The 27,400-nt window shown below is 30.7% G+C and overlaps 1 protein-coding gene across 5 annotated transcripts in view; it reads left to right on the plus strand.

Moving 5' to 3' along the window:
- The window catches only part of LOC129916430 (protein groucho), a 213,393-nt gene extending 187,653 nt beyond the window's left edge, over positions 1–25,740 (plus strand). The window contains exons 4-14 of one of the 5 annotated variants that reach the window (XM_055996362.1): positions 4,920–4,964; positions 8,980–9,117; positions 10,760–10,792; positions 18,240–18,440; positions 19,353–19,454; positions 19,981–20,037; positions 21,067–21,261; positions 21,335–21,591; positions 21,654–22,327; positions 22,396–22,595; positions 25,214–25,737. In XM_055996362.1, the coding sequence (XP_055852337.1) occupies positions 4,920–4,964; positions 8,980–9,117; positions 10,760–10,792; positions 18,240–18,440; positions 19,353–19,454; positions 19,981–20,037; positions 21,067–21,261; positions 21,335–21,591; positions 21,654–22,327; positions 22,396–22,595; positions 25,214–25,321 (2,010 nt within the window). In that variant the 3' untranslated portion in view covers positions 25,322–25,737. Of the gene's footprint in view, positions 1–4,919; positions 4,965–8,979; positions 9,118–10,759; positions 10,793–18,239; positions 18,441–19,352; positions 19,455–19,980; positions 20,038–21,066; positions 21,262–21,334; positions 21,592–21,653; positions 22,328–22,395; positions 22,596–25,213 lie in introns of all 5 variants that reach the window. The other 4 variants (XM_055996363.1, XM_055996365.1, XM_055996364.1 and 1 more) reach the window with 4 other exon arrangements.
- The last annotated feature ends 1,660 nt before the right edge of the window (positions 25,741–27,400 follow it).

Here is a 27,400-nt window from a genome sequence, read left to right on the forward strand (position 1 = left end):
AACAGAGACATGAAGACTGGAAAGAGAGTGTGGGAGCTGGGGAGAGAAGAGGCAGACAAGCAGAACAGAAACAGAATAGAACAGCAGTAATGTTGTGTCATCTTTGTTGTTATGTCACATTGCGGGTACTGTTATGGTTGCCACTTTGTTTAATTTACAGTAAACACACTTTGGTTACCACATAAAATACATATCCATTTTTTTTAAGAGACATTCGTAACCCCAATTCTCGAATATCAAAATCACAAAAACCCTAAAAAATAAATTTTCCATAACACACAATCCGTTAACTGTAAATATTGAAAACATAAGAAAAGAAATCTAATATTTGGAAGAAAAGTGAGCTAAAAATTTGAAATCCCCAAGTTCAGTAAACTCGAAAAAAAAAGAAAAAATTCCAATTTCATAATTTTTTTACGAGATTTTGTGTTACGTTTTTATTTGTTGCAAAATAATTTTTGGAGATTTCGGAATATAATTAATATTAAACAAAGGAAATTTCTTATACCTAGTACGAAAACTCCATGTATTGAAAATATAAAATAAAAATATCCAAGAAAGGAAAAAAATCAGTTAAGTCCTTATGATACTTCTTTTATTTCTTAATTTAAATAATTTAAAAAAGAATGCAGAGCTGTACGACATGTTTCGAATAAAAAATCACATGAAGAGTGAGCGAGTAAACAAATTAAACAAAAATCCCAATTATGTCACGAAAAAAGTACTAATAATGTTCTAAAAAAGAAATAAATTTTCTTTTTTTCAGTCATTTTTTCAGTTTTTTCCGTCAGTTTGTTTATTTGTCATTTGATTATTTATAAATATTTTTATTTGTTTATAAAATTGAAAACAAAGGTCACTTAAAATCTCATTGCTTGCGTTTTGAAAAAAAAAAAGAAAAAAGAAGGTAATCTATATTTTTGTGTCTATTTTTTAATAATTGACATTTAAGAGTACGCGAGTCTATATTTGTTTCGTTCAAAAAAACGTCTTGTCTTTTTCCCACAAACGTCTAGTTTTTTGTATTAAAATTATTTAAAACCCAAATCCAAAACTTGGAAAATAAGAAAAATCTCCAAATTCATATATTTTTACGGGATTTTGAAATCGTTTTTTTATTTAATAATAATCTATGTATAATATTCCAATATTATTTTCTGATTCTTTGATTTTTGAGATTTCGGGATTTCAGACAATATTAAAAAAAAAATCAAAATTTCAAAACCCAAAATTCTGAAAACCAAAAAATTTTCTACAATCCAAAAACTCCAAATATTGAAAATATAAAATTTAAAACTTCTAAAAAATGAAAAAAATCAGTTAACTATTTGAAAACCTTCAATTCGAAAAAAAATGGTTCTCAGTACTTTGTCCTCAATCAAAAAAAAAAATATTTTTTCTTTATATTTAATTTCATTTGGCAACCATAACCATGATATGTTTAAGGACATGTTGTATTTGTGTATTTTGCTTTGAAATTGTGCGCTAGTTTTGGTTTAGAGCTTTGATTGCAGCAGAGTGAGATGCTCAAAGTCCGACCAACAACAACGACGACGCAACAAAACGCAAAACGGAGGAGTAGGACGAAATCGGAAAATGCTCATTGTCACTTGTTCTAGCATCGGGCAAAATGCGGTTTGTTATAAGAGAACAACACAACACATTTGGGATGGGAGATAGGACGAATCTGATGGATTGTGGTTCTACCAAAGTCAAATGGAATGCTTTATTGCTATTTAGCCAAAGTTACGGCAGCGGTGGTGATGGCGGCGGCTTTTGTTTCGTTGTTGTCTCCCTAATGGTTAGTTACGCTTTTCCCTTTATTTCATATTGGGCGCCATCATTCGATGGCTTTGTGTCGTCGTCGTCGCAGCAAAAGGATGGGCTCTGGTTATACAAAAATCACAAAGCACTGTTCGAAAGAGATTTATATATGTATGTGTGATTCAACATAAAGTTGCGAACGCATGCTAACCGCAATCACCACAACCGACATCGTGATGGTGGAAAAACTTGAAAACAAGACTTAAAATACAGGAGACATCATACACATCTAAAGTTGGTGGATGGAACTGCTGGCGGCTAAAAGAGCGGTGGTGTTCGCTAACACAATGAACACATGTTTGTGATTAAAATTTGTTTTATACACCCGTATTCTGCTATTCGATTCACGTGAATCGAAAGATTTCCTTCCTTTACCACGTTAACATGGGTTTGAAAAAACGCTTAATTTCGAAAGCAAAACGTTGTTTCCGTCTGTTTTAGAAATTCTAAAGAAAATAAAATAATTTATGTTTAACCCTCTGTCGGCAAACGGGTGCGAATTTGGCAGGACAAAAATAAAAAAATTACGATTTTTCAAAAAAAATGGTCATAAAAAAGTCTCTTTATAAGGGTGAAAATATTTTTTTTCGGAATTGTGAATACAATATTCGAATTCCTCGGAATATTCTACATCAATTTCATACTTGATTCTCTATAAAATATTGTGACCGAAAAAAGTTCTAGCGACGTGAAAAAATATAAACCAAATTCGCACCCGTGCACAAAAAAGAGGTGTGCCTACAGAGGGTTAATTTTAACCCCCATTTAAAAGCTTCTTATTTTAGATTTTCAAGTGAATCGAATAGCAGAATACGACCGATAGAAAGAATTTTCCAAGCGAAAAATTACACAAATCTCCTTTTGCAAAGAGAACACGTTAAAATTTTCGTTGTTGATTAATTTCATCATGAGTTTCCATCTTGCCATTATAAGAAAACCAAGAAAAGAAAACAACTTAACGAAACACTAACTGACGTAAGAACTATTGAGAAGCTTTCTAGCTGTTAAAAGCTTTGGTATGGAAACTATTTCGTTGAAGCTTGCGGTTAAATTTAAACTATATTTACTTGTCAATTATTTTATTGAGCTTAATACAAAAATTTGCAGTTTTGCAAGATAAGAATTGTTGTAAGTCTATCTAAAGATCTATAATAACGGCAAAGCTTGTGTATAGAACACATTGAAGTTTATTAAATTTTTTTTTTATTAAACTCAAAAATTACCAATAAAATAAATTCATTACTTATGTATAAAAAATCATTACTTATGTATAAAAAAGCTTTTTTAAAAGTCATTTTATTTAAGCTTTAATAAAAAAAAGCTTGGTGTTTTTAAAATATTTGTATTCCTTTTTTGTATCATTATTTTAAATCAAATAATTACGGACAAAAAAAGCTCTTTTAAAAGTGAATTTTGTTAAAGCTTTTATACAAAAGCTTTCTGCCTTAAATTTTGATTTCCTTTTATAAAACATAAAAACGATTACAAGCAAAGTAGTTACCGACAAATGAAACATTTGTTAAAATCAATTTCTTTAAAACATTCTTTAAAAAGCCTTAAGTCTTCGTATCTTTTATTTAATTTTAAGTTAAAAAAAAGTGCATTCTAAAGCTAGTTCATGATTAAAATGAAGTAGTTGTCAACAAAATAGATATTTTAAAAATAAAGTTCGTTAATTCTTGGTGATTTCTAAAATTTTAAATAAAAATAAAATAAATAATAATGTGAAAGCTTTAAGAAAAAGACAGCTTTTTTAAACATCGCACATAACATTCATTTTTATTTATTACTGTTTTTAATGGAGCTTGCTATTTGATTGTAATTTAAATGAAGCATTTTCTGATACAAGACCTTATATTCTAAGAATTAATATCGTTAAGTTTAATTATTTTAGATAAAGAGCTTAGTAAAAGTTATTTAGAAATCTTTTGTTAAAATAATTTCGTTAAAGCTTGTGTAAAACTGCTTTAAACCATGATGAATAACTTTTTGAGTAACAGTTAAATTTTGTTCATCAACGAGCTCTTCTATATCAATTCTATTCTATAAAACACTTGATAAGTTCAGTACCATATGGCGAAATGCAATACTCACTCAATGAACATATAAATGTCATATTAAAATACCACAATTCAATTATTAACTTAATGAAATTAGTACGCAAGTTCTCTAACATATAACAATTATAGTACAATATAACAATTATAGTACAAAATGGATATAAAAAATGTACCTATGTTAAAACTACAAATCTCTAAATTTAACATTCAATTTGAAAGAGCCGCAATGAATTTGCTCTTTCTCTTGTTCATGATATCCTTGTTTGTGCATAACTCTGGCGCCATTCATGACTGTATTCCATAGATCCATATAGGATCTATGAAACAGTGCGGAACTATCGGTGCATGATGATGATGGCACACTTTGTTGTCCACACAAACTCCCTATATGTAATACGAATTCCTTGACAATGTTCACGATGCGCATCGACGTCGTCGTCGTCGTCCGTCGTAGTTTGGTCACCTAGCTAGGCATTGTTTGAACATTGTGCATGGAAGCAGAGCAATCTCTCCCACTCCGATGGGAAATACAACGAAAAAAAAAAAAACAGGAAAGGCATTTGGAACATGGTAAACTGCCACGCCATGCAGTCAATGCCACAATCATATCCGTATATATCACACATTTTGGAACACGAAATCAATTGGGGAACCTAAAAGGAGGCAAAATCGAATTTTTAATCGAAAGAGTGTATCTGGGAGTATCGGTGTGATGGCTGATGGGTAGGGGTACATTTATACATTCAAGTACACATGCTAACGATTTTGTCAGATGTGACTGAAATGAAAATGAATGGGCTTAGTTAGATATTCTAAATTATGGTTGTGTCCTTGTCGGTTGGACAAGTTTTACGGATCTTTCAATTACTTGGGTTAACCAAAAATTACCTTTTTAGGGTTTTGAAACTTTCCAAATACATCATTTTATTTATTTTTTACTTATAACTAAAAATTTAAATAACTAAAATTAAATGTTATTTTTCTTTAATAAAAACAAATTTTCTAACATACCATTTCTTTTTCTTTTCTTTGCAGTACTATGAAATGTCCTATGGCCTTAATGTAGAAATGCACAAGCAGGTAAGTTCTTTTACAATAAAACTTCTATATTTAAGTTTTTTTTTTTAGATAGTTTCAATGATCTGAGAAATACAATTTTTTCCACAAAACATGTACAGTTTTTGTTTGTTAACTTCATGACTTTTCAGTCCAAAAATTGTTTTTTGGAAATAATAAAATGTGTGTTGACGTATTTATTAATCGGATTAGGCGGCACGCAGTGGTCACAAATGCAGTGGTCTTACACCTAAAGATTCTGAACGAGTGAACCGAGTTTCTTGAAGTTTTAACACTTTTTTATACCACACCCTCATTTTAAAAAGAGTTTTCTCTGCAACAAAGATTATTGCGTTGTTAAAAAAAAAAAAACAGCAAATCATCAAAGAACAGCTCAACAAAGGACAGCTCATCATGGACACAGCTCATCATGATAAAAGTCATCCCAACGTTCCATTTGAACAAAATAATTTTGGATTTATACATATTTGAATGTTTTTCTTTGCGAAGATACACTTTATGCTGGTTGTTCAATTTATTTTTCTGAAAAATTGTTTCTCTCGATGAAACGTTTTCTGTGATGACTTGTCCTTTGATGGATTGTCTGTGATTAATCGCCCTACGAATAGCTGCGCAGTGATTGATTTAGTTCAAACCAAAAATTAAAATAAATAAATGATCGTGAAATAGATTCACACGCATTTTTTGGGGACCTTTTTTCATACATTTTCTTTTTGAAGGTTTCCCTTATGAAAGGCTACCGTCTTAGGTTTTTGCAATTAGCATAAGGCACAGAGAAAAAGACCCTCTACTGGAATCTGAAAATTTCTAAGTTAAAATGGATTCTAAGAGTACATTATTCATCGGAACAGAAGATAAAGTAAACTTACAAGGGCAAAAAATCGGATAAATTGTACAATTTTACGTCTTAATAGTCCAAAACAGGTGGAAAATAAATGCGATGTTTTTTATCACTGGCTTTGTATTTTCTGTAATATTCTTGTGGATTTTGCACGGTATAAAAAAAATTAAAACTTATTTCACTAAATTAACAATGATGTTTTGCCGACCAAAAATTACAGCAATTGAATGAACATTTTATGACTTAAAGATTGTATAAAACTTGCATTAAATTATTCGTAGAAATGGCTAGAGATGCTTAAGCTTTCAAAAAACTTACTTAAAACTTCAGCTTGATTTTTAATGCAATTATAAACAAGTTAACCCGCCAAACGTTGTTTTATTGAGCATTCGCTTTGTAGGTACCAGCCTTGTTTCTAAACGCTTTTGGCCAAGTTGAAGAAAACTTTGCCCATCTCATTTGCACAGCTCCGTCTTTTCTAAATTTTCAAATGCACTAAACTTCCTAGTAAAAAACGAACCCAAAAAATCCAAAATCGGTCCAGCTGTTGTTGAGTTTTAATAGTGTAACTAATAAGATCAATTGATCTACCAGCAAACTCCAATATCAGCGCAAAAAAGATTCTCATATGAGCTAAGTTTCAGCTAAGATGTTTTAAATTCTTTAAAAGAAGCCGTTAAGAAACCATTTTATTCATATATTTCCAATTTGATCAAGTAACCAACAACAACCTCATAATCTAAAAAGCATCCGCAATGCAACTTCATCAATTTTTTGTTAATTGCCTAAACTAGGTTTCCTTCGTTAAATACGTTTTGTGTTGCATTTCTAAGTTCTAATATCAAAGTACTGAGTATTTTAGCTTGTCAGTCATGGGACCTTATTTCATTCAGAAAGAGAGAGACATACAAGTTGGTATGTGTATCTACAACTGATACGAATAATGTTCATTTCCTTTCTGCCACTTATATCGTGTGCCACCATCATGAACATTTTACAGACGATATATACAACACTTATACAGATTTAAGCAAGCTTCAAAAGTCTGTCGTCCACCACAAAAGCCTAGCTGACATCTAAAATTCACTTTTGGTATTGCGTTTCCGTTGCTGAACGTCAACCACAATCGACAGGGTGGTAGTGGTGGTTGGTGATGGTGGCACAACGACGACAACACACATAAAATTCCTATGCAATTGTTACACTGCACCGAAACTAGAGAGAGAGAGTCACAAATAACCCAACTGGCCAATCATTCCAAATCTAACCGAATTTACATTTAGTACCGCACATCCTTTGCTGGGTAGGTCTAAAACGAATATAGAGGCAGACAGGAGAGAGATCCGTTTGGGGTTTTTTTTTTTGAAGAATTGTGCAATTGATTGTTCTCGTAGACCAGACCGACAATGATTTTTGCCTGGAGTATAGAAAACACAAGCCTTTCTCAAACTATATACATAGGTATAAAAGATACAACATCAGGGGCTTATGGGTAGGTAGCTCTGGTGAGGTTTCAAGATTCAAACAAAAGGCAGAGTTTTTGGGTTTTCTTTTTGTCATGTTTTAAATTGCATGCAGGATGACCCGTTTTCCAACAGAGGTAGAGGCATAGTCAGGGTCTCGGATGAAAATTACAGAAACGTCATGTCATCTGCCGCAAACCTAATTTCAGATGCACTTTTGACAGATATAACCAAAGAGATAGAGAGAAAGAGACAGAGCAGAACGACACTGACAAAAATAAAAATAAAAAAAATATCTTTGCCCGCATGTCTCGTCATGTGTGGTGAAGTTACCTATACTACATGAGCAAAAGACAGGACGAGGTCGGCCAACCGACTGACATGACGACGAACGCGACAAACGGTGGGGAGCAAGTATAAAAGGATCGATCAAAACATACTCAACCAAATGTTATAGACAGAAATGTCATGGATGCTTTGCCTAAAACTTCTGATGGAGAGATTTTTAACGTTATGTTGACTATACCTATAGTAAAGGAGTGTGACGGGATGGCTTCTATATGAAATTGCAGTACTGTACCTGTACAGTATACGGTACATACATACTCACTGAAACGAAAATATAATTGCTTTAGTGGCAATTTTCTGTCAGAAGGACAGGTAGGCTATCTACCATTGTCAACGTTTTCACAAAATTTTTGAAGTTGACGCGACGGTCGGTGGGTGTGTAGTGAACTGAAAGTGGCTTTTAGTCATAGGTACGCTACGTAGTTGATGTAAAACTCATAGCAGGTTGTATAAGAAATGGAAAAAGTAAGTTCTACAGAATAGCCTTTGTCGCCTTGCCAATATGCAACTTTTGAGTTGTTAACCTAATACAAAATTTTCCAAATATACATAGACAGACAATGTACTGATTGAGTTCAACGAATTTCGTGTCAATAATTTTCAATGAAAAGACTTCTGAATTGATAGTGTCCTGATGAACAAGAAAATCAGTTCCACCAAATCAAAGTTCGAAAAATAGTTTTTATTTTGATTCGGTTAATAAGTTCGTTAAACATTGTTGATATCAAGTACTGTTTTGTACTGTATAGTACGGTACAGTTTATAAGTACTTCATTCAAAGTTATGAATGAATGTGCTGCCATAAGAGCTTAGCTTCTGAATTTCAGTAGACTTTTCAGTTTTAACATGAAACAAGATAATAAGTCTTTATAAAGAATAAGCATTTCTTCTAAAAATCAAGACATTAATGAAGTTTTTATCATAAGTATTATCGGAGTTATTAACATTAACATGAGTAAAGGCATACCAAAGTAAGCGTTTTCTTAAATCATCAAGGGTATCAACATTGCAGATAGAGAGTTACTGTAGAACAATTTCTTCTTAGAATATACCCAAGAATCATCCCTCAAAATCTTCTTATCTCATCCCGGGACACCCTGTATATTGTTATTTTGGGCCTTTAAAAAAAACATAAAAACTTCTCTAGACAATCCACCAAAAATGCTAGAGACAGAATTTCAAATTCACAGAATTATTAGGTACCGTTCTTTTAAAACACGTTTATCTATCGAGATTTATGTGATAACAAAAAAAAAATATTATCATAAAGGAGCGTTTGAGACCTAATTTTAATTTTAACTGATAAATATTTATTTTAATAATATGAGTTTAATAAATTTATTTATATATTTTTATCACATTACAGACAGAAATTGCGAAACGGTTAAATACCTTAATAAGCCAGCTTTTGCCATTTCTACAAACTGATCATCAGCAACAAGTGTTACAGGCTGTCGAACGGGCCAAACAAGTAACAATGCCTGAATTAAATTTAATAATTGGGGTAAGTTAAAAAATAAAATTTAAATCATTTTAAAAACACTGACAAAAAAATAGTACCTTAATTTATAAGTAAAATTTAAAAAAAAATATATATGATAATTTGTTTTCTTTGCAATTTGTGCAAATAATTTATATTTAAATTACACTTTTTTTTTGTAGTAAAAATTTAAACAAAATTGCATTTATTTTTTTTTTACTTTATATCTGTTTGATTTATTGTAAGACTTTTTTTTTTACTAAAACAATTGGAATGTGTTGTTTTCAATTATTTTTGTTTCGTAATATATTTTTCTGAAGCACAAAAAGCAAAATTTTTCGAAAGTAAAAGAGGAAATGTAATTAATGGGTCAAATAAAATCAAGTATTATAAATAATGTAAAGCTCTAGCTGTTGTTTATTTTGGGGGAGAAACAGAAATAAAATTGTAAATTTTATTAAATTTTAATATTATTTAAATGTTTTAAGTAATTAATCAAAATTATTTTAACTAAAACTAAAAGCATACTCGCTACTCGCATAGATTTTTCCATTCCTAATTTTATTTTATTCATTTTATTTTTTTTTTTATCTTATTGATTGATTTTATTAATGGAAAATTTCTTCTTTTGGATAAAAAAAAATATATATATATTTTTTGTAAAATATAGTTAGTGTGGTGTTCTGCATTTGTTGATTTTTAATACTTAAAAATAATTTCTCTAAATCTTAAAAAAAAAAACGAAATAAATAATTCTTTTAATTGTGAGGTTTTGTTTTAGTTTTGAGGAAATTGATAATTTGTTTAACTTTTGATTATTCTTTTTTTGAATATATAAAAAATTAGTTTCTTTTCGATAGATTTATATATAAAAAAAATGAGAATTGATATTGTATTTGATTGAAAAATTACATAGACTGCAAGCGATTAATTATAAATATTTATATAACTGTCAAAAATGCGCCCAATGCAGGAAAATATAAAAGTGGTTTCAGTAAAACATTCCTGAGTTTAAAATAAAATTATTGTCATTAGACATTCAGGCATCATTAAGGATATATGTATAATTCTCGTTTTTAAGACATAATTTTGTAAATTATGAAGCCTCTGACTGTTGAAAAAAATCATTAAAACTTCTACTACATTTTTATTTTTTTAGTAAACCCGTTTTTTGTTTTTTATTAATTTTTTTGTTTTAAATTTATTCATTTATTTTTATTTTTTTAAACAATCTTTTTATCTGAACACCACAAAAAATTTTAAAAAATGTCGAAAAAAAAATAATATTTATTCAAGAATTTTCCGGAGGATCTTTTGACCCATTAAAACATTTACCTCTGTCGTTCTATACTGAATTTCTAAATTTAATTTAAATTCGATTAAATTGTAGTTAAAGTTTACAATTCGAATGATTGTGGTGTTCTGCGAAGTAAAAATTAGTTCAACATCAGTATAGAATGCGTTAAAAAAAAATTCTAACATTTTGTCAAATAAAATTATAGATATAATTTTTGTTTGTGTTATTTTTTTTTTATTGTTTTATTTTAATTTATGTTCTTATTATGTTATATATTTTTTTTTTTATTTTTACTCCCTCCCTAACTTATTTGACTTTTGACAAAAAAAATCTAAAACAAAATAAAAATTTTAAATTCGTAAAATGCAGAACCACCAACAACAGGGAATTCAACAGCTTTTAGTAAGTTTGAAACAAAAAAAAAATAAAAACAAAAGAAGAAATAATTTCTCTCAATTTTTGTGTCACTTTTAAAATTTTTTTTTTTATTTGTAATTTAAAAAAAAATCTTTACAAAAAGCTTACATTTTTGTTTCGTTTTGTTATTGTTGGTTTGTATTTTTTTTTTTTCTTTATTTTCATTCATTAGTTTTCATTCCATTTCAAATGTATTATCATTTATTGCTTACGTCCAGAATTTATACAAATTATTTCATAATTGCTTTTCTATAAATCATTTCGAAAGAAAAACTATATAATACAGTCAAATAAGGTGAAAAAACTGGTAAATCTTGGAATGAATGCTAATATAAATTTTTTTTGCTCAATACTTTCGTTTTGGCATTCTATAACATACCTCAAAAATCTAGAAAAATCTCATGTCCGCAAGTCGTGATTTTCAAGGTCAAAGCGCGAAATGGAGATTTTCAAAATTAGCAATAATAGACAATGGCATTATATACACATATGATACATGATTTCAAGGTTTTTTTTAATGCTGATTCTAAAAAATCTAAAATCAGGGCAATCTGACGTCTCTGACAAAAGTTATACCTATTTTTCATCTGTCAACCCATATTATTAAAACAGTTGCAAACTTAGTACCGAAAAAACCTTAAAAGTTATGGTAGAGGAACCAAATTTTGCATGAAGGTTTTAATATCCATTATCATTAAGAAACAAAGCAATGCAATGAAAAAAACATTCATATCTATGAAAAATTGGTATTTTTTGAGAAAAGGGGAAATTTTGGGATATGCACTAACAAACATCCTGGTACAGTCTTGGAGTTAGTGCTAATAGGCTAATTTTTTTGTTTCTATTTTTGTTTGGATATTCTATAACTTATGTCAAAAATCTAAAAAAAATCTCATGTCCGCAAGGATATTTTTTAGTGCATACCCCAAAATTTTCCCTTTTCTCAAAAAATACAAATTTTTCATAGATATGAATGTTTTTTTCATTGCGTTGTTTTAATTCTTAATGATAATGGATATTAAAACCTTCATGCAAAATTTGGTTCCTCTACCATAACTTTTAAGGGTTTTTCGGTACTTAGTTTGCAACTGTTATAATAATATGGGTTGACAAATGAAAAATATGTATAACTTTTGTCAGAGACGTCAGATTGCCCTGATTTTAGATTTTTTAGAATCAGCATTAAAAAAAACCTTGAAATCATGTATCATATGTGTATATAATACCATCGTCTATTTTTGCTAATTTTGAAAATCTCCATTTCGCGCTTTGACCTTGAAAATCGCGACTTGCGGACATGAGATTTTTCTAGATTTTTGATGTATGTTATAGAATGCCAAAACGAAGGTATTGAGCAAAAAAAAAATTTCAATTAGCATTCATTCCGAGGTGAAACCCTTATTTGACTGGATTAATATTTTTTTTCTTCTAAAACAAAATTCCATTTACGCTTTCAGTTAAATTATCTTAATGTCAAACAAAGCTAAGAATTAACTTAAACTGACCCAACAATTCATCCCTGTGGTAACCCATCGCTAATACACCAAAAAACAAAAAAAAAAAACACCGTCAAATCAATACCTACCTACCTAATACCTATTGAAATCATACAGTTTCAGGGATAATTTTCAGGAATGCGAATATGCACTGTTTTACATATTAAAATTACCACCTTTTGTTTGGGTGTTGACTGTCATACAAAATAGTGCTAAAAATTACACAAAAAATAACCATATTAAAAAAGGACCATCGATGGTGGGTTGAATTTGGAAATTGTGGTAATTATATTGAACGACTTTTTAGTTTCACTCAGATGTGTGTGGATATAGTATACAAATGTTAAATTAAGCGAGTATAAGGGGGAGTATAAAATAATTGTTATATCCAGTGTTACTATACAACAGCCATCAGCAAATTCTGGTGCCAAATTGGTTTCATCAACAACATCAATCGTATTTAAATAATTTCCCTAAATCGATACTGTTTTTAGTGCCCACTGTTCGTCCTTTTTTTTTTTTTTTTTGTTTTGTTTATAATAAAATCAACTATGTGAATGAAATTTTCACAAAAGTGTTATATAGAGACAACACCAAAATTGTAATTGTCACCCTGTATATTTGCTATATAGAGGGCGCCACATTGTTCTTTTAATTATGTGGGCAATTACAGTGATTTTGCGAGTAGCGACAGGATGACTTACTTTTATGTACACCGAACTCCTGTTTGATTTTATTTAATTTTTGAATTTTCATGACAGACACACAACACAAAAAAATTTTAAATGATGATGAGAAGGAGGACAATGATGATGATGATGATGATTATTATAGGTTATTATAAATAGTAGAGATAGTGCGAGTAGGTTTTTGTGGTTGGCTTTTCACAAATGTGAACTTTTGTGGTTTAAAGGAAAAAAAAGAAACAAATAAATGTTAAATTACTGCAATTTGGTTATAATATATAGAAGCAATATGGGTGTTTATTTTTGTTGTTGTTTTGTTTTTGTTGCTGTTTGTATGTTAATAACCACAAATACTGACCATAAAAAGGTTTAAGCATCATTTTCACTAATGCAATGGTGATACCAATTTATAATTTGAAAGTTATAATGGAGATGTACCTAGTAATAGAGGTTTGTGTTTTGTTAATCGGATTGTGTGGAAATAGAGATTTTATTTTTTTATTTTAAGGTACTATTAGCCTATTAACCTTGTAAATTTTATTTATTCGTAATAATGATTTAATTAAAAATTCAAATTTTTGACAAAACAAAAAGAAAACGCTTTTATTAAGTTTGTAATTGTGATTTATTGAAATATCTAGTTTTCGAAAGTTTACAAGAGTAAATACATAAATAATATTTAATTTGAGTACTGAAATTGGACTTTTTAACAATTTCTTCAGGTATTCTAATAATAGACAAATTTGTACTATTTGCACAGACAAATTTGTACTATTTTTTTTTTTTATATTTTTCAGCTGTCTTGTTTAAAGCAATTCCTATAAATTGTATTTTTATGAGACATCATTCATCTTCGACAAAAACAAAATCAAATTATTGACACGTACAGACAAGCAAAAGCAACCAAGAAATGGTATGAAGGTCGAAGATTTTATGTTTCAAAAAGTCTATAAAACTTGTTGTAATGATGATAGAATGGTGATATTATGGTACAAAGAAAATTGTCTGCCAATAAGATAGGTTTTTAAAATAAATAAATGAATAAATGTTTCCGAAATATTCACTTAAAGTATAAGTTTTAAAATGTCGTGAAATTAAAATCCGGTATCTTTCAAAAAAAGGTCTATCACGGTACCATCCATTTTTACTCTATCTGCGATATGTTAAAACTAGGGATTGCAAGACTTGTACATTTCATACATTTAAAGACCTTTCGAAATACATAAATATAAAAAATTTTGAAGATAAAAAAAAAACCGAAAGCAAATTAACAGAAATACTGTTTCAAACAAAAGTTGTTTTCCAAAATTGGTGCCAAAAGAAAGACCACCTTAAAACAAGCGGGTTCCATAAATTAAGCGGATTTCTGCATGGTTTTTTGCCAAGAAAACTTCCGTCTTAAATCAAGCGGACAAATCTTCTTAATTCCTTGAATGTGCTAATTAAAAAGAAATCCACTTAATTTAAGCGGAAAATTATCTTATTTTTGTGCGGAAATATTTAAATAAAAAAAAAAAAACTGACGTAAGGGATCGATCCTACAACTGTTGGGTGAATATGAGAGTGCTCTTTCACTGTTAGAAATAATTATGATAAACTGCAGCTTAGGCTGAGGTATGGCAATAATTTTTTTATTTTTTGTCGATTTTTTAAGATGAAAATTTACCTTAAATTTAACGGAATTCCACTTTTTTAGGCGGAAATTGTATTTTTAAAGCGGTTGGAATTTAAGATGGGCATCATCATAGTTTAAGGTCATCATATTTTAAGGTGGTATATTTTTTTTTCTGTTTAAAAAGTTCTAACCTGGAGATTCGACTATGTTATTAATATGTTTTTTTTTGGTCGCTTGAAGTGAATCCGAAATCCGTTTTACTCAATCACGTCGGGTTTTCTAGATAAACTCAAAAAGAGGTCACAAACAACCTGACTCAAACATCTTTTTTGAGGTTATCTCGAAAACCTGACCTGATAGGGCAAAGTAGACTTCGAATCCGGTTTCAGCAACCCGAAAAACATATAATTAACATAGTCGCACCCTCAGTTCAATTAAAAAAAATTGTGTGACTGTTACATTATTTGAAGTTATCTCGAAAACTAGACGTGGTGGAACAAAAAGATCTTCGGATTCGGTTTTAGCCACCCAAAAAACATGTGTTTAACATAGTCACAATCCCAGGTTACTCCCGTAGTATCAACTATTGAAAATAAGAATGTATTCCACCTATCTTGCTCTAGCAGTTTCCCATGTTCAAGCTCAAATATCCAGGAAAATCTTCGCTTTAATGAGTTGAGCCCGTAGAGCCTTTTGATATGCACCTTAAATACTGCACCGTTATTAAATTAAACAAATGTGTGGCTTCAACCACATTTTCCCCTCGTAGATTTGGGTCCTTTTGAGCAAATGAAAGTACACATTGTTAATTTAACCAGATCAGTAGGCTGATTTAATTTAAATCATCTAAAAAATGCTTCGTATTTGATTTAATGTGAAAAACATAGCACAATGAAAGATCCTCTTTAATAATTCCTCCCCTTCGTTAAGTAGATTCACCATGAAAGTGGAATAATTTTCCAATGAAATGATTTCTCTGCTTAACCTATTGGCAAATTGTAAAATTCAACTCTGGCCCCCCAACAAAAAACATGCATTTTCTACCTCTTCAATACAATTTTTAAGCAAATGATCTCCATTCATCATTGGACAATTTGGCACCATCCACAAACACTCCTATATACATAAATAAATAAATATTATCTACATGTTCTGTATACAAGTGAACACACGTATAACTTTGACATTTTAAACTCATATCCCAAAAACTGCTCTCTGTATAAGTGCAAATAAATTGACATCAACATACTTGTTTCCCGCAGTGTATCACAAGACTCCTGCTGCACCCTTCTCTCCTACTTTTCCTACATTTTTCCCAATGACTATTCACCGCACTATTGCATGCTACATGCACTGGCACCCAGTCACCATCCTACACTAACTACTACCAGTCTTTCCCTCTCGAACCCGTTTTTGTGGACAATGTGGAGTGTGAATCTGTATTGAAATTTGACCACTTTTTCGTGGTTGCGGTCATCGGGTACAGTCCAACAGAACACAGACGTACAAAACGGGAAGAGGGCAATAGCTATTTTACATTTCATTGCGAAACATCATCAGAACCCAAAACTCTGCGCCGTGTTGGAAACGTTCGAAACTGATGTGCAAATGGTGGTCTTATCATTCTTTAATGAAGGTCAACAAGGCTTTGAGGCGCGCTGCTGCGGCGAGTGGCCGGTTCTAAGTGGGCGGGAATGGTTAAGGAATGCGCAGTCACAGTCGGACACAATTTCGCAGGGGGGCTTGTTGATGGGTGCTTCTGTGCTCTCGAATGTGGATATAATATAGGTAGGTAGTTATACATATACTATACCTGCAGCTGATTAAAATTATCTTGGTGCAGCCGGTTAATTACCGCATTCGCTGTGGTCAGAGTGATGCACTTCCAAAAACTGGTAGCCAATGACTGGCATTATGGGGAGTATGTGTGTGAGAGAGCAAGCTTTAGTTTGCTTGGGGTATTAGGTTTCGAACACTGTCATCTCTGACCAAAATTTTCTGATGCCACCCCTGAGGCGAGAGGACACAACGGCAACGGCAATGAAGAAGACGATGACAACGAGAGGGGGGAGGGGGGGGGGGGGGCGCTCAACGAGAAATTATCTGCCCGACCAACGCAGAATTCAAAGAGCCGGAATAATCGAATAAAATTGAGCACCAGGAGTCGCATTGGCGGCAATAGCAGCGGTAGTGGTGGCTTTAGTTCTGTTCGATTCGATGTGTGATGACTTTTTTTTTTTGAAACCCCCCATCGACGAAAACCAAATTCAAAAACTGAATCAAATCGAATTCCCCAATGGAGGCTAAAACGTGGATATAGAAAGCTGCTTCCACCATTACCTATCATTTCGGCTTTATGCCAATACTGCTGCTTGCCACCACTACCACCACCATCGCTGCATCTGATGCGACCTGTTTCGACTTTCAACGAGTGGGGTTCGTGATAGGTTCAACAAAGAGAGGGTTCTACATTTTTTGGTAAAAACGTGAAGAACTTATAATTTTGTTATGATTTATTTGTTATTGGGGGGAAAATTTTCATTTCGAAATCGTGAAACCGTAAAATTTGTGTGTGCGGAATTGGTGACTGTTCATGTGGGTATATTGGTTATGGTTTGGTTAAGTTAGTTCCATTGAACAATTGGATTTTTGATATTTCACTGCGGCTGTTTTGGCAATGGATCTGTATCTGATGGTTTACACTTTTATTTTTTTTTTCTTTTGTTTGTGTGTCAAATAATTCTAATAAGGAGTCCGTCAGAGGTTAAAAAAAAAATTAAACTGAATACATATTTAAACTTTTCAATTGAATTAAAAATATTTCGTGTTCGGTGAAAATCCGATTTTCCATATTATCGATGATAGTTCATTCCAAACGTCATTTTTTAGGTTTTCTAATAATAATTTAAATTTTATTTGAGATCGCAGCATTTCGTTTTGGCAATGTTACCTTTTGTAATACCTACTCTTTAATTTTAAAGCTTTGCAGCTTTTAAATTCTTTGCTTTTCGAAATCTATTTCATGAAGATAAGTTTCTATGCGATGCCAAAAAATATGGTGAAATGATGAAAAACGCGAAACAAAAATTGGTAAAAAAAAAATGCTTTGAAATTTTGTCCAGAATCTTTTTTTTAAAAAGGTGAATTTGATTTGCAAAAGCTTGTATAAATGAAAGTAACGATAAAGTCTAGTTTTCTAACTTGGTTTTCCTTTTTCTAGCCTCAACCTTTTAAGTAAACTTATTTACATATATTGTATCATTATTCCCTTCTCATGATATTATGAAGCTTTGTCCTTGTTAATGAAAAATATGTACATTTATGTTTGTTTTTTTTTTTTATTTTAAATTTAACGATATGTATATAAAAACAAACATTTTTTTTTTTTATTGTTTTGGGAAAATATTTTGTATGTTACGATAGGAATAATATTTTATAACGGTATTTTTTTTTTCATTTTTTTGTATATTTTTTTCATATTTATTGTTATGCTTATGTTAAATGCAATTTCATAGATAATTTTGCAAAAAAAAAATATAAATGTGCTTCGACAAAAAAAAAAAAAAAAACTTTAAAAAAAAATAACAAATTTATAAATATCTTTATTTTATTCTTTTTCAAAATTTCTTTTGCAGCAACAAATTCATGCGCAACAAGTGCCCGGTGGACCACCACAACCGATGCCAAGTCTTGGAGCGTTAGCTGGACCATTTGGAGCATTAGGTGGACCAATGGGATTACCACATGCACCACAAAGTCTATTAAAAGCACCGCCAGATCATCATCGGCCAGATATGAAAAGTAATTTAGATGGACCGTCTGCTGAAGAGAGACTGGTAAGTTTTTCTTTTGGTTTAAGTTTAAGTTCATTGTTATTTTTTTGTAAGCAAATTAAGAATCGGACAAGACCATACAAATAGGATGTTTATTTCAAGGGTTAAATGCATGCTATTCAGTTATTAAATTGCACGATCTTGAATGGTCTTAATGGGTTTTTTTCATTTTGTCCGCAGTTTCTAACAGGTTTCGGATTTGCTGAATTTCATTGGCGTTTTTTTTTTTTTTTCAAAATCCTTAAAGTATCCTTATGCAACACTATTTACTATTTTTTAAAATTTAAATTTTTTTCTTAATGAATTGCTTTCAAGTCAAAGCTCTGTCATACACAAAATCAGCTTGAACTTAATTCAAAATCTTAGCGCCCACATCCCAAATAGGTTAAATATTTATTGACTGATCTAATTCTCTGAAGTCTAAACTCATAGGCCTAAGCGATCTAAGTTCATTCATTATGGATCTCTTCCGATTTTTACACACTTTTATTAACCAATTTAATGAAGTTCTGGTGCTTAATCGGGCAAAGTGATATTTTACAGCCCATAAAGTAACAAAAAAGTAGCATAATGTAAATGCCAACTATCAAAAATCACATTTTCCGATTTCAACCCTAAATTAATTTGATGAACCCTTAAAATATAACTTTATTTGTCTTTAAAATTACTAAAAGACTTCTACCAAATTGAAAAATAAGACCTTAAATTCTTAAATCTTAGAAAACAATACAATTTTGTAGTATGCTAGGTATATACGTTTCAAGCTTGTTTCATAACATGACCCTTTCGAATGAATTTTACTGTCCATTCTTGAACTTACAAAAAAAAAAAAAAAAACAAACTTTGATCTTGCCTAACAAAGAATATAAATTTTGAATTGCAATTAATTTGTAATTTTGTTTTTGTTTCATTTAGAGAAACTCTGTATCACCGGCGGAGCGTGAGAAATATCGTACCCGGTCACCTCTTGACATTGAGAATGACGCCAAGCGAAGAAAAGAAGACAAACTGGCACATGTAAGTACCGAATTTAAAATTCATTAAAAACAAAAGAACTTGTCTATCTTTTTTCATCTCTTTATTTTTCTGTGAAAACATTTATTAACGACTATAATACTTTACCCTAAAATTTGTGCTTATAATGTTTGTCTTCTAAGTTTTTTTTTTATTCAATTCTAAATGTCTTAATTTCTTTCACTTGAATCTACTTACTATAAATGTCAACTTATATGAATGTACTCTATTTTTCATTCGTGAAATAATTTTTCCATTTATGTATCTTTACCAGATCAAAAAATTCAACAAAGCTCTTGAAAGTTTTGTCTTTTTGTGTGTGTGTTTTTGTGACATTTTTGAAACTCAACTCACCATCTAGGGTTTAGCTTAATCCTCTCAAATTGTATATAATTTTGTTTTTATGAACCAAAACCTTTTTTAAATTGTAGAAAATTTTGAAGTAGATAAATTATAAAAAAAAAAAACTCCAAAAAACTCATGGCGAATTTTTGTTTGAAAATTATTTTTGTTTATTTTTACATTGCAGGACGACGATGGCGAGAAAAGCGATCAGGATTTAGTCGTAGATGTGTCAAATGAAATGGTGAGTTGAGTTTGAAAAAAAAAATTAACAAAAGTAAAAAACTCTATTCGTAGTTTGTTGTAGTATGTAGCAGTTTTTCTTTTATATATAAAATACCTAATTTATAAATAAATGAAGCGTTCAAATTGATAAAAGTTGTATTTCCAGGTTCATTTTTGAACTCAAAAATGGGCTTAATCCATTTATTATTAATTTAAACGCCTCATATGTAGGTATAAATCGATTCCTTATAAGTGTGAATGTAATGTAAAATAAATTACTGATGCGTTTTAAGAAATTATAATTAACTCCAAAAATACATCTGTTCCAACCATAACAGTTTTTTGTACTATTTTTATGAGTCTCTTTGCAATCCATTATTTTAGCTGAAAAAATTTCAAGTCGGCACTTTCAAATCCCATTTTAGCTAACCTCTGGGGTTCCTTTAAGCAGCCTTAGGTCCTCTTTATTTCATTTTCACTATAAACGATGTCAAAATGATCGTTGAAAATTCCTATATTCTCATTATACGCTGAGTATACAATCTTCTTCAACGAATACTCCGTTAAATTTGTTTTGATTGTAGAAAACTTCCTTGGATCGTTACTCTATCTCGCTTCAAAAAATCAACTTAAATCCATAAAAAACTGCATTCGACATTTTATTCATTCATCGGCTTCTCACAGACTCTGTTAACATCCAACTTATTCCACTAGAACGTACTCCTAATACAAAATAATTCCACATTTTAAAATGGAATAATAATAATGACTCGTGTGGTGCAATTTGATATTTTCAAGACTCCTTTTTTTTTAGTCATTCCAACACTTCAAGATCATTTATTCTATTATGATATGTAAAGTCACCATAAAGACCAAATATCTAAACAGTATTTTGTTATATCTTCCAAAAAGAAAAAATCATTTTATTTCGTACGATCCATGAAATCCTTTGTATGAATGCCATTAATCGATTTCTATGCATGTTTGTAAATGTTTTATTAATAAAAATATCCATTATTAATTAATTAATATTAAATCATTTTTATAGGAATCACCATCCCCACGACCAAATGGCGATCATATCTCGATAGATTCACGCGATCGCGATCGTGACAGTATTGGCCTAAACGGAGATCGATCCGATAAACCCGGTAGCAGTAATTCAAAACAGACCAGCGATAGACCACCATCCCGATCGGGCTCAAGCTCATCACGATCGACGCCCAGCCTTAAAACTAAAGATGTAATTTTTAACAAAAATCTCATTATCATTAAATATTTTTAAAAATTAATTATTATTTTTTTAATTTTTATAGCTCGACAAACCTGGAACTCCGGGTGCTAAGGCCAGAACACCAACACCGAATGTACCTATGCCGGTAAATCCAAAGCAAGTACTTCCACAGGTTCCACCAGCAGGCTATCCCAATTCCCCATATCAGCGGCCAGCGGATCCCTATCAACGACCACCACCTGATCCTGCGTATGGCCGACCTCCAATGGCGTATGATCCACATGCTCATGTACGCGCCAATGGTATCCCTCATTCTGCTGGATTGGCCGGTGGAAAACCGTAAGTTAAATCGATTTATATTCTATATCAAGATATAAATTTTTGTATTTCTTTCATTATAGAGCCTACTCGTTTCACATGAATGGCGAAGGCACCTTACAACCGGTGCCCTTTCCGCCGGATGCCCTAGTGGGTGTGGGCATCCCAAGGCATGCACGCCAAATGAGCACACTCTCTCACGGTGAAGTTGTGTGCGCCGTAACGATCTCGAATCCAACGAAATACGTCTATACCGGAGGAAAGGGATGCGTCAAAGTTTGGGATATTGCGCGACAAGGCAGCATGACACCGATCAGTCAATTGGACTGTTTACAACGCGATAATTACATTCGCTCAGTGAAACTTCTGCCAGATGGAAGAACTCTAATTGTCGGTGGAGAAGCATCAAATTTATCAATATGGGATTTGGCTAGTCCGACCCCAAGAATTAAAGCCGAGCTAACGTCTGCTGCACCAGCGTGTTATGCTTTGGCAATAAGTCCCGATTCCAAAGTATGCTTTTCCTGCTGCAGTGATGGCAATATTGCCGTCTGGGATTTGCATAATGAGTCGCTTGTGCGACAATTCCAGGGACACACAGATGGTGCCTCTTGTATTGACATTAGTCCTGATGGTTCACGTTTGTGGACTGGTGGCTTAGATAATACAGTGAGATCCTGGGACTTGAGAGAAGGCAGACAACTGCAACAACATGATTTCAGCTCACAGATCTTCTCTCTAGGATATTGTCCAACAGGTAAGTTTTAAATGAAATTATTTTTAATATTCTGAATTTTTATGATTTGTTTTATTTTTTTTTAATAGGAGAATGGTTGGCAGTTGGTATGGAAAATTCACACGTTGAAGTATTGCATGCATCGAAACCAGACAAATACCAATTGCATCTGCACGAAAGTTGTGTTCTTTCATTAAGATTTGCCACATGCGGCAAATGGTTTGTGTCAACTGGAAAGGATAACTTGCTGAATGCATGGAGGACACCGTATGGCGCCAGCATATTCCAAGTAAGTTCAAATTTGTTTTGTGTAAATTTTTGTTTCTTAGAAAAGATTCTTAGTGTACTTTCTTTAGATTGCTCTTGTACCAAGCTTTTCTGCAAGGAGTATTAAGAGACCTCCTTTAACACTACAAAGTTCATTTTAGTAAGCTAAATGGGATCAGTATACTTTTTAGTCAATTCTTGCTGCTTTCCTTTGGGCACATTTGTCTACTGCTTAGTACTTAAAGCAGCTCTGAACTACTTTTTTTAATAGATTAATAGTAGTTGAAAACAATTTTAAATTCTAGGACCCGTTTGCTGAATCGAAACCTAAGCAGTAGATAAATGTCTCCAAAGGAACGCAAATTATACTGTTTCAAAAAAAAAAACACTGTTTTTGCAAGAAATTAACAGGACAAAAAAAATCAGAAATGATTTCGCCCATTTTTGTCGTTTTAATTACACTGTGTTACCAAATAAAAATCATGTCAATTACTTTGGAAATGACCTAGCAGAGGTTGTAGATATTACTGAGTACATCATATTATGGCACTTGAAATTTTTCGTAGACCCTCAAAATTTCAAGTTATCGTCAAAAAACCGTTTTTCGATATTTTCAGATTTCAACGATTTTTTATTCAGCCATTTTTCGGACAATTTCAGAGGACAGAGGAGTACTGGTTTTTTTTTGAAAATATTTTTTTTATGTGCTCAAGCACCAAATTGGGTGTAGATTTTATAGACTGAATCCTAAAGTACAACATTTTTTCACCGTTTTTTAGAGTTCGGAGGCCGTTTTAAGCTACATTTTGTGTTTTAGAATTTTGTTTTTATAAACAGTTTTATTGTTCTATTTCTATTTCTGCAAAACTCTACCCCCTGCTAAATTCAATGATTTCTTTAAATATATTTTCCCACCGCTAGGGGTCGCGCAATTACAATGCAAAAATGTATGTTTTCTTGCATTGTATTTAAAAAAAAAGACGTTTCACTTCAGAGTTGGTACTAAAAAGAATTATATAAAATATATTAAGGAAGTAAACTAATGTTTTAAACTGAAAAATAATAGCCCTGTTTCGTTTGTTTTTAAGGTTATTTTTTCAGGTTTCAATTCCAATAAGGAATAACTAATGGAGGCTTTTTAGAGAAGAATAAATGCATAAATTAATTAAAAAAAAATGCAAAAGTCATTAAATAAAAAAAAACAAAAACAAGTATGTGTTTTATAAGCCAATTTGTTTTTTGTTTTTTTTTCAATTTTCAAAGCGAATGCGTGACCGCGACCCTTAGCGGTCATTTTAAAAATTAAAAAAAAAATAATTTTATACTTTTTTGGATCCAATGCAACTTTTTTCACAATTCAATGTCGCTCCGGCCCAATGGACAGGATTCACAGTCAGCAGCAGTGTATAATTGTTAATTTAATGATTCTTACACATAATAATAAATTCAATTTGTTCTTGAAAGGGGTCCGCAAACTGACAATTTTTTTGTTAGGGGTCCGCATACTCTGAAAGGTTGAGAACCGTTGTGTTAGACAATATTTGGTTAGTTTTGTTGCTAAGAATTCTTTGGTGTCAACTGGAAAAACGAAAGTGTAAGAGAACTTTGATATTGTTTTTGAGTCGGGCTGAGGATTGAATCGGGCTATCTGAGTCGGGATGTACAAAATCGTGTAGTCTTGCGTCAGATTGCGTTGTCCCGATACTATTAAGCCTTCTTATTTTTGATGTTTCCAATGGCACCTTGTTTTAGGATAACCTTACACGTATAGGATAACCTTACATGGATAGATGTACCTAAGTTTGCCTTGTTGGGCTAGATAAGCTTTTCTGTGATTTCTCTGTACTATTTAACAGTTCTAAGCTTAGATTTGAGATACATAAATGTTCTATTCTGCTGGTTCAACACCCATTTCATACATACATAAATATTTAATTGAAATAGGCAGTTATTACGTTTTCTGATTGGAAAGTCATACATTTTCATTTTTGTTCCACTCAGAACAACAATTTTAATGATGTGGTGGTCAGGTTTTTATTTACGTTTTTTCTAATTATTGAAAACCTATATAAATGTATGTCTCTAAAATTATCCAAATTAAGTATACTTATTCTTTAATAGCTTAAACATTACGAACTTGAAGTGTTCCTTTGCTAAAGAAGTTACAGTGAGTCTGAGTTGATTTCTATTTAAGGATGTAATGCTATAATGCTAATGACTTAATTCAAGTCAATTTTGGTTTATTGAAGTTACTTTACAACTGACCTAAAATGTATTTCTTATTTATAAAAGGAGACCTTCAGTTATGACTAAGTCTCTATGTCAAAACAATGTTTAAAACCTTCTCAACACAATAGTGACCCGCTTGTGAAATTGACCCCTGTATGTTTAAGCTGGTAGGGTTCCCTAGTTCTCCTCTTTCAACATGATAATGCCAACTTGAGTCGGTTGTCCTCAATTTTTAGGGAGTATTTTTTTATTTCTTTTTTTTTTTATATTAACTTTAACATAATAATTATTGAAGCTTTCTGTCTATATCCTTTTGTTTGTGTTTAGCAATTTCTCTTTATTCTATTTCCTTTACATTTAAAAAATATAGAGAACAATAATAATATTTTTTTATTTATTTTTTTTTTCTAGTCCAAAGAAACATCGTCAGTGCTAAGCTGCGACATATCAACCGATGATAAATACATTGTAACTGGATCTGGAGACAAAAAAGCCACAGTCTACGAAGTCATATACTAAAAACACATACAAATATACAGCATCACAGCAAAACAAGAAAAAGGAGTCAACATCAATATGAAACATCGTTGTTTAATATTTTTTTTTTATAATTTTCTTTCTCTACATTTTTTGTTTTCTTGTAATTTTATTTTTTTTTTACATTTTATTTCAGGGATTTATAAATATGTATTTCGTTAATTTTTACTATAGGTAACCATGTATTTGTTTTTTTTTTTTGCTTAAGAAATAAAATAGAAAAAGTCAAAAATAAATGAAAACAGTTCCCCCAATTTTCAACTCGAAAAAAAAACACACATAACATTTGTCACGCGCCCTTTTTTTTATAAAATAATTAATTTTAATTTACTTTTTTTTAACTTTTAAATTATTTAATTTTAGAAGTTACCTCTACATATATTTGTAAATAAAGATTATACATTGAAGATTTAAGAAAAAAAAACATAAATAAAAAAAAATAATATAAACAAAATTATCTATTTTATAAGAAGTTTCTTGTTTTCTTATAAATACAAATAATTGTTTTATTTTTTACCAATAAATTGTTTAATCTTATAAATAAATAAAAAAAAACTTAAATACAAAAAAAAAAAAAACAAACAAAACAGAAATAAAAACACAAGTTAATGTTAATGTATTTCTTTTAAAATAAATATAAACAAAAAAATATAAAAATTGTAAATCTAAGTAGTAAGAGAAATTAAATTTAAGCATAAGAGAAGATTTAATAATAAGAACAAAAAAAAAATAAAGAAAAATAAAATTATATTATTAAACGTTTCATAGCAATTAGTTATAAATGAAATTAAAGTAAATACAAATAAAAAATATAATAATAATAATAATAAATGTGGATATTAGTGCACGCAAAAACACAAAGAAAAATACACATAAATTCACACTTGTGATACAAGAAATGAAGTAAAAATAAAACAAAACATTATTAAATGAAATTAAATTAATGAATTTAATATGATTTGTGTAAAAGTTTGTAAAAGAAGCAGAAGATTGCAACAGACGAGAAACAGTTTAAACAAAAGAAATAAGAAAGAATGGATATTTTTGTAAGGCAAGTGAATTAAACTAGGAAATAAAATTGATCTCTTAAAGGTCAGTGAAGGAAGAGTGTAAAAAAGAAAAAACAACAACAGCAACAAAAAAATAAATAAAGAGAATTATATCTTAATTTTAATTAAATAATAATGTACAGTGTACTGCTCGAAATTGTTTAAAATTAAACAGATGCTGACACACGATGTGGTTAAAAACAAAACAAACAAAAAAACAATATGTATTAACTTGCGTTGGCATAATTTAACTTGTAAACGATTTATATACTAAAGCAAACAAAAATGTTAATCTTTAATATTTTAACTTATAGTTTACTAAATAAAAAATTCTTCGTGTACTAAAATTTAATATTAATTTGATTTATTTGATTAGTAGTTGAAATGTAACTAACGCTGAGTTTCTTTAGAAAGAAAAAATTTCACGTGAATCGAATTGCAGAATAGAACTTTATTTTATTTCATAATCTAAGATTAAGATTGGAGCTTCTGATGCTTTATAATCGGTTTGGATAAAATGGCTGAAGGGAACTCAGCGTTAGTAATAGGTTTTGTTTTGGTGTCTGCTTTCATATTCGAAGAGTAGCTGTTTTTAGCACGAAATTTTAAAAATCTACTCAATATGGGTATGATCTCTGCGTCTCTGCAATCCCTCCTTAATGTTATGTAACTTATGTAACACGATTTGAACAAGTGAATATAACTCAATTATTGATAACTATATTTTCGGGAGAATTGAAAAAAAACCAAAAGTTTCTTGGATGTCTGGTTGCTGAATTATACCTCGAGAAACTTTTTTTTTCATTCGAAAGTAGAAATTTTCGGATAAAAGTCTCGAAACAAGTTTTGGTTTATATGTGTATCGCACTAGTTTACAAGACTGTTGGAACTCAAAATTTTTTTTTGCTTGAGGTGACATCATATTTTACTCAATAACTTTATATTTATGTATCTAATATTTTAAATAATTGCTGAATAGGTAAATGCATTATTTTTATAAAGGAACTTGAAA

This window comes from Episyrphus balteatus, chromosome 3, assembly GCF_945859705.1.
Source record: "Episyrphus balteatus chromosome 3, idEpiBalt1.1, whole genome shotgun sequence".
NCBI lineage: Eukaryota > Metazoa > Arthropoda > Insecta > Diptera > Syrphidae > Episyrphus > Episyrphus balteatus.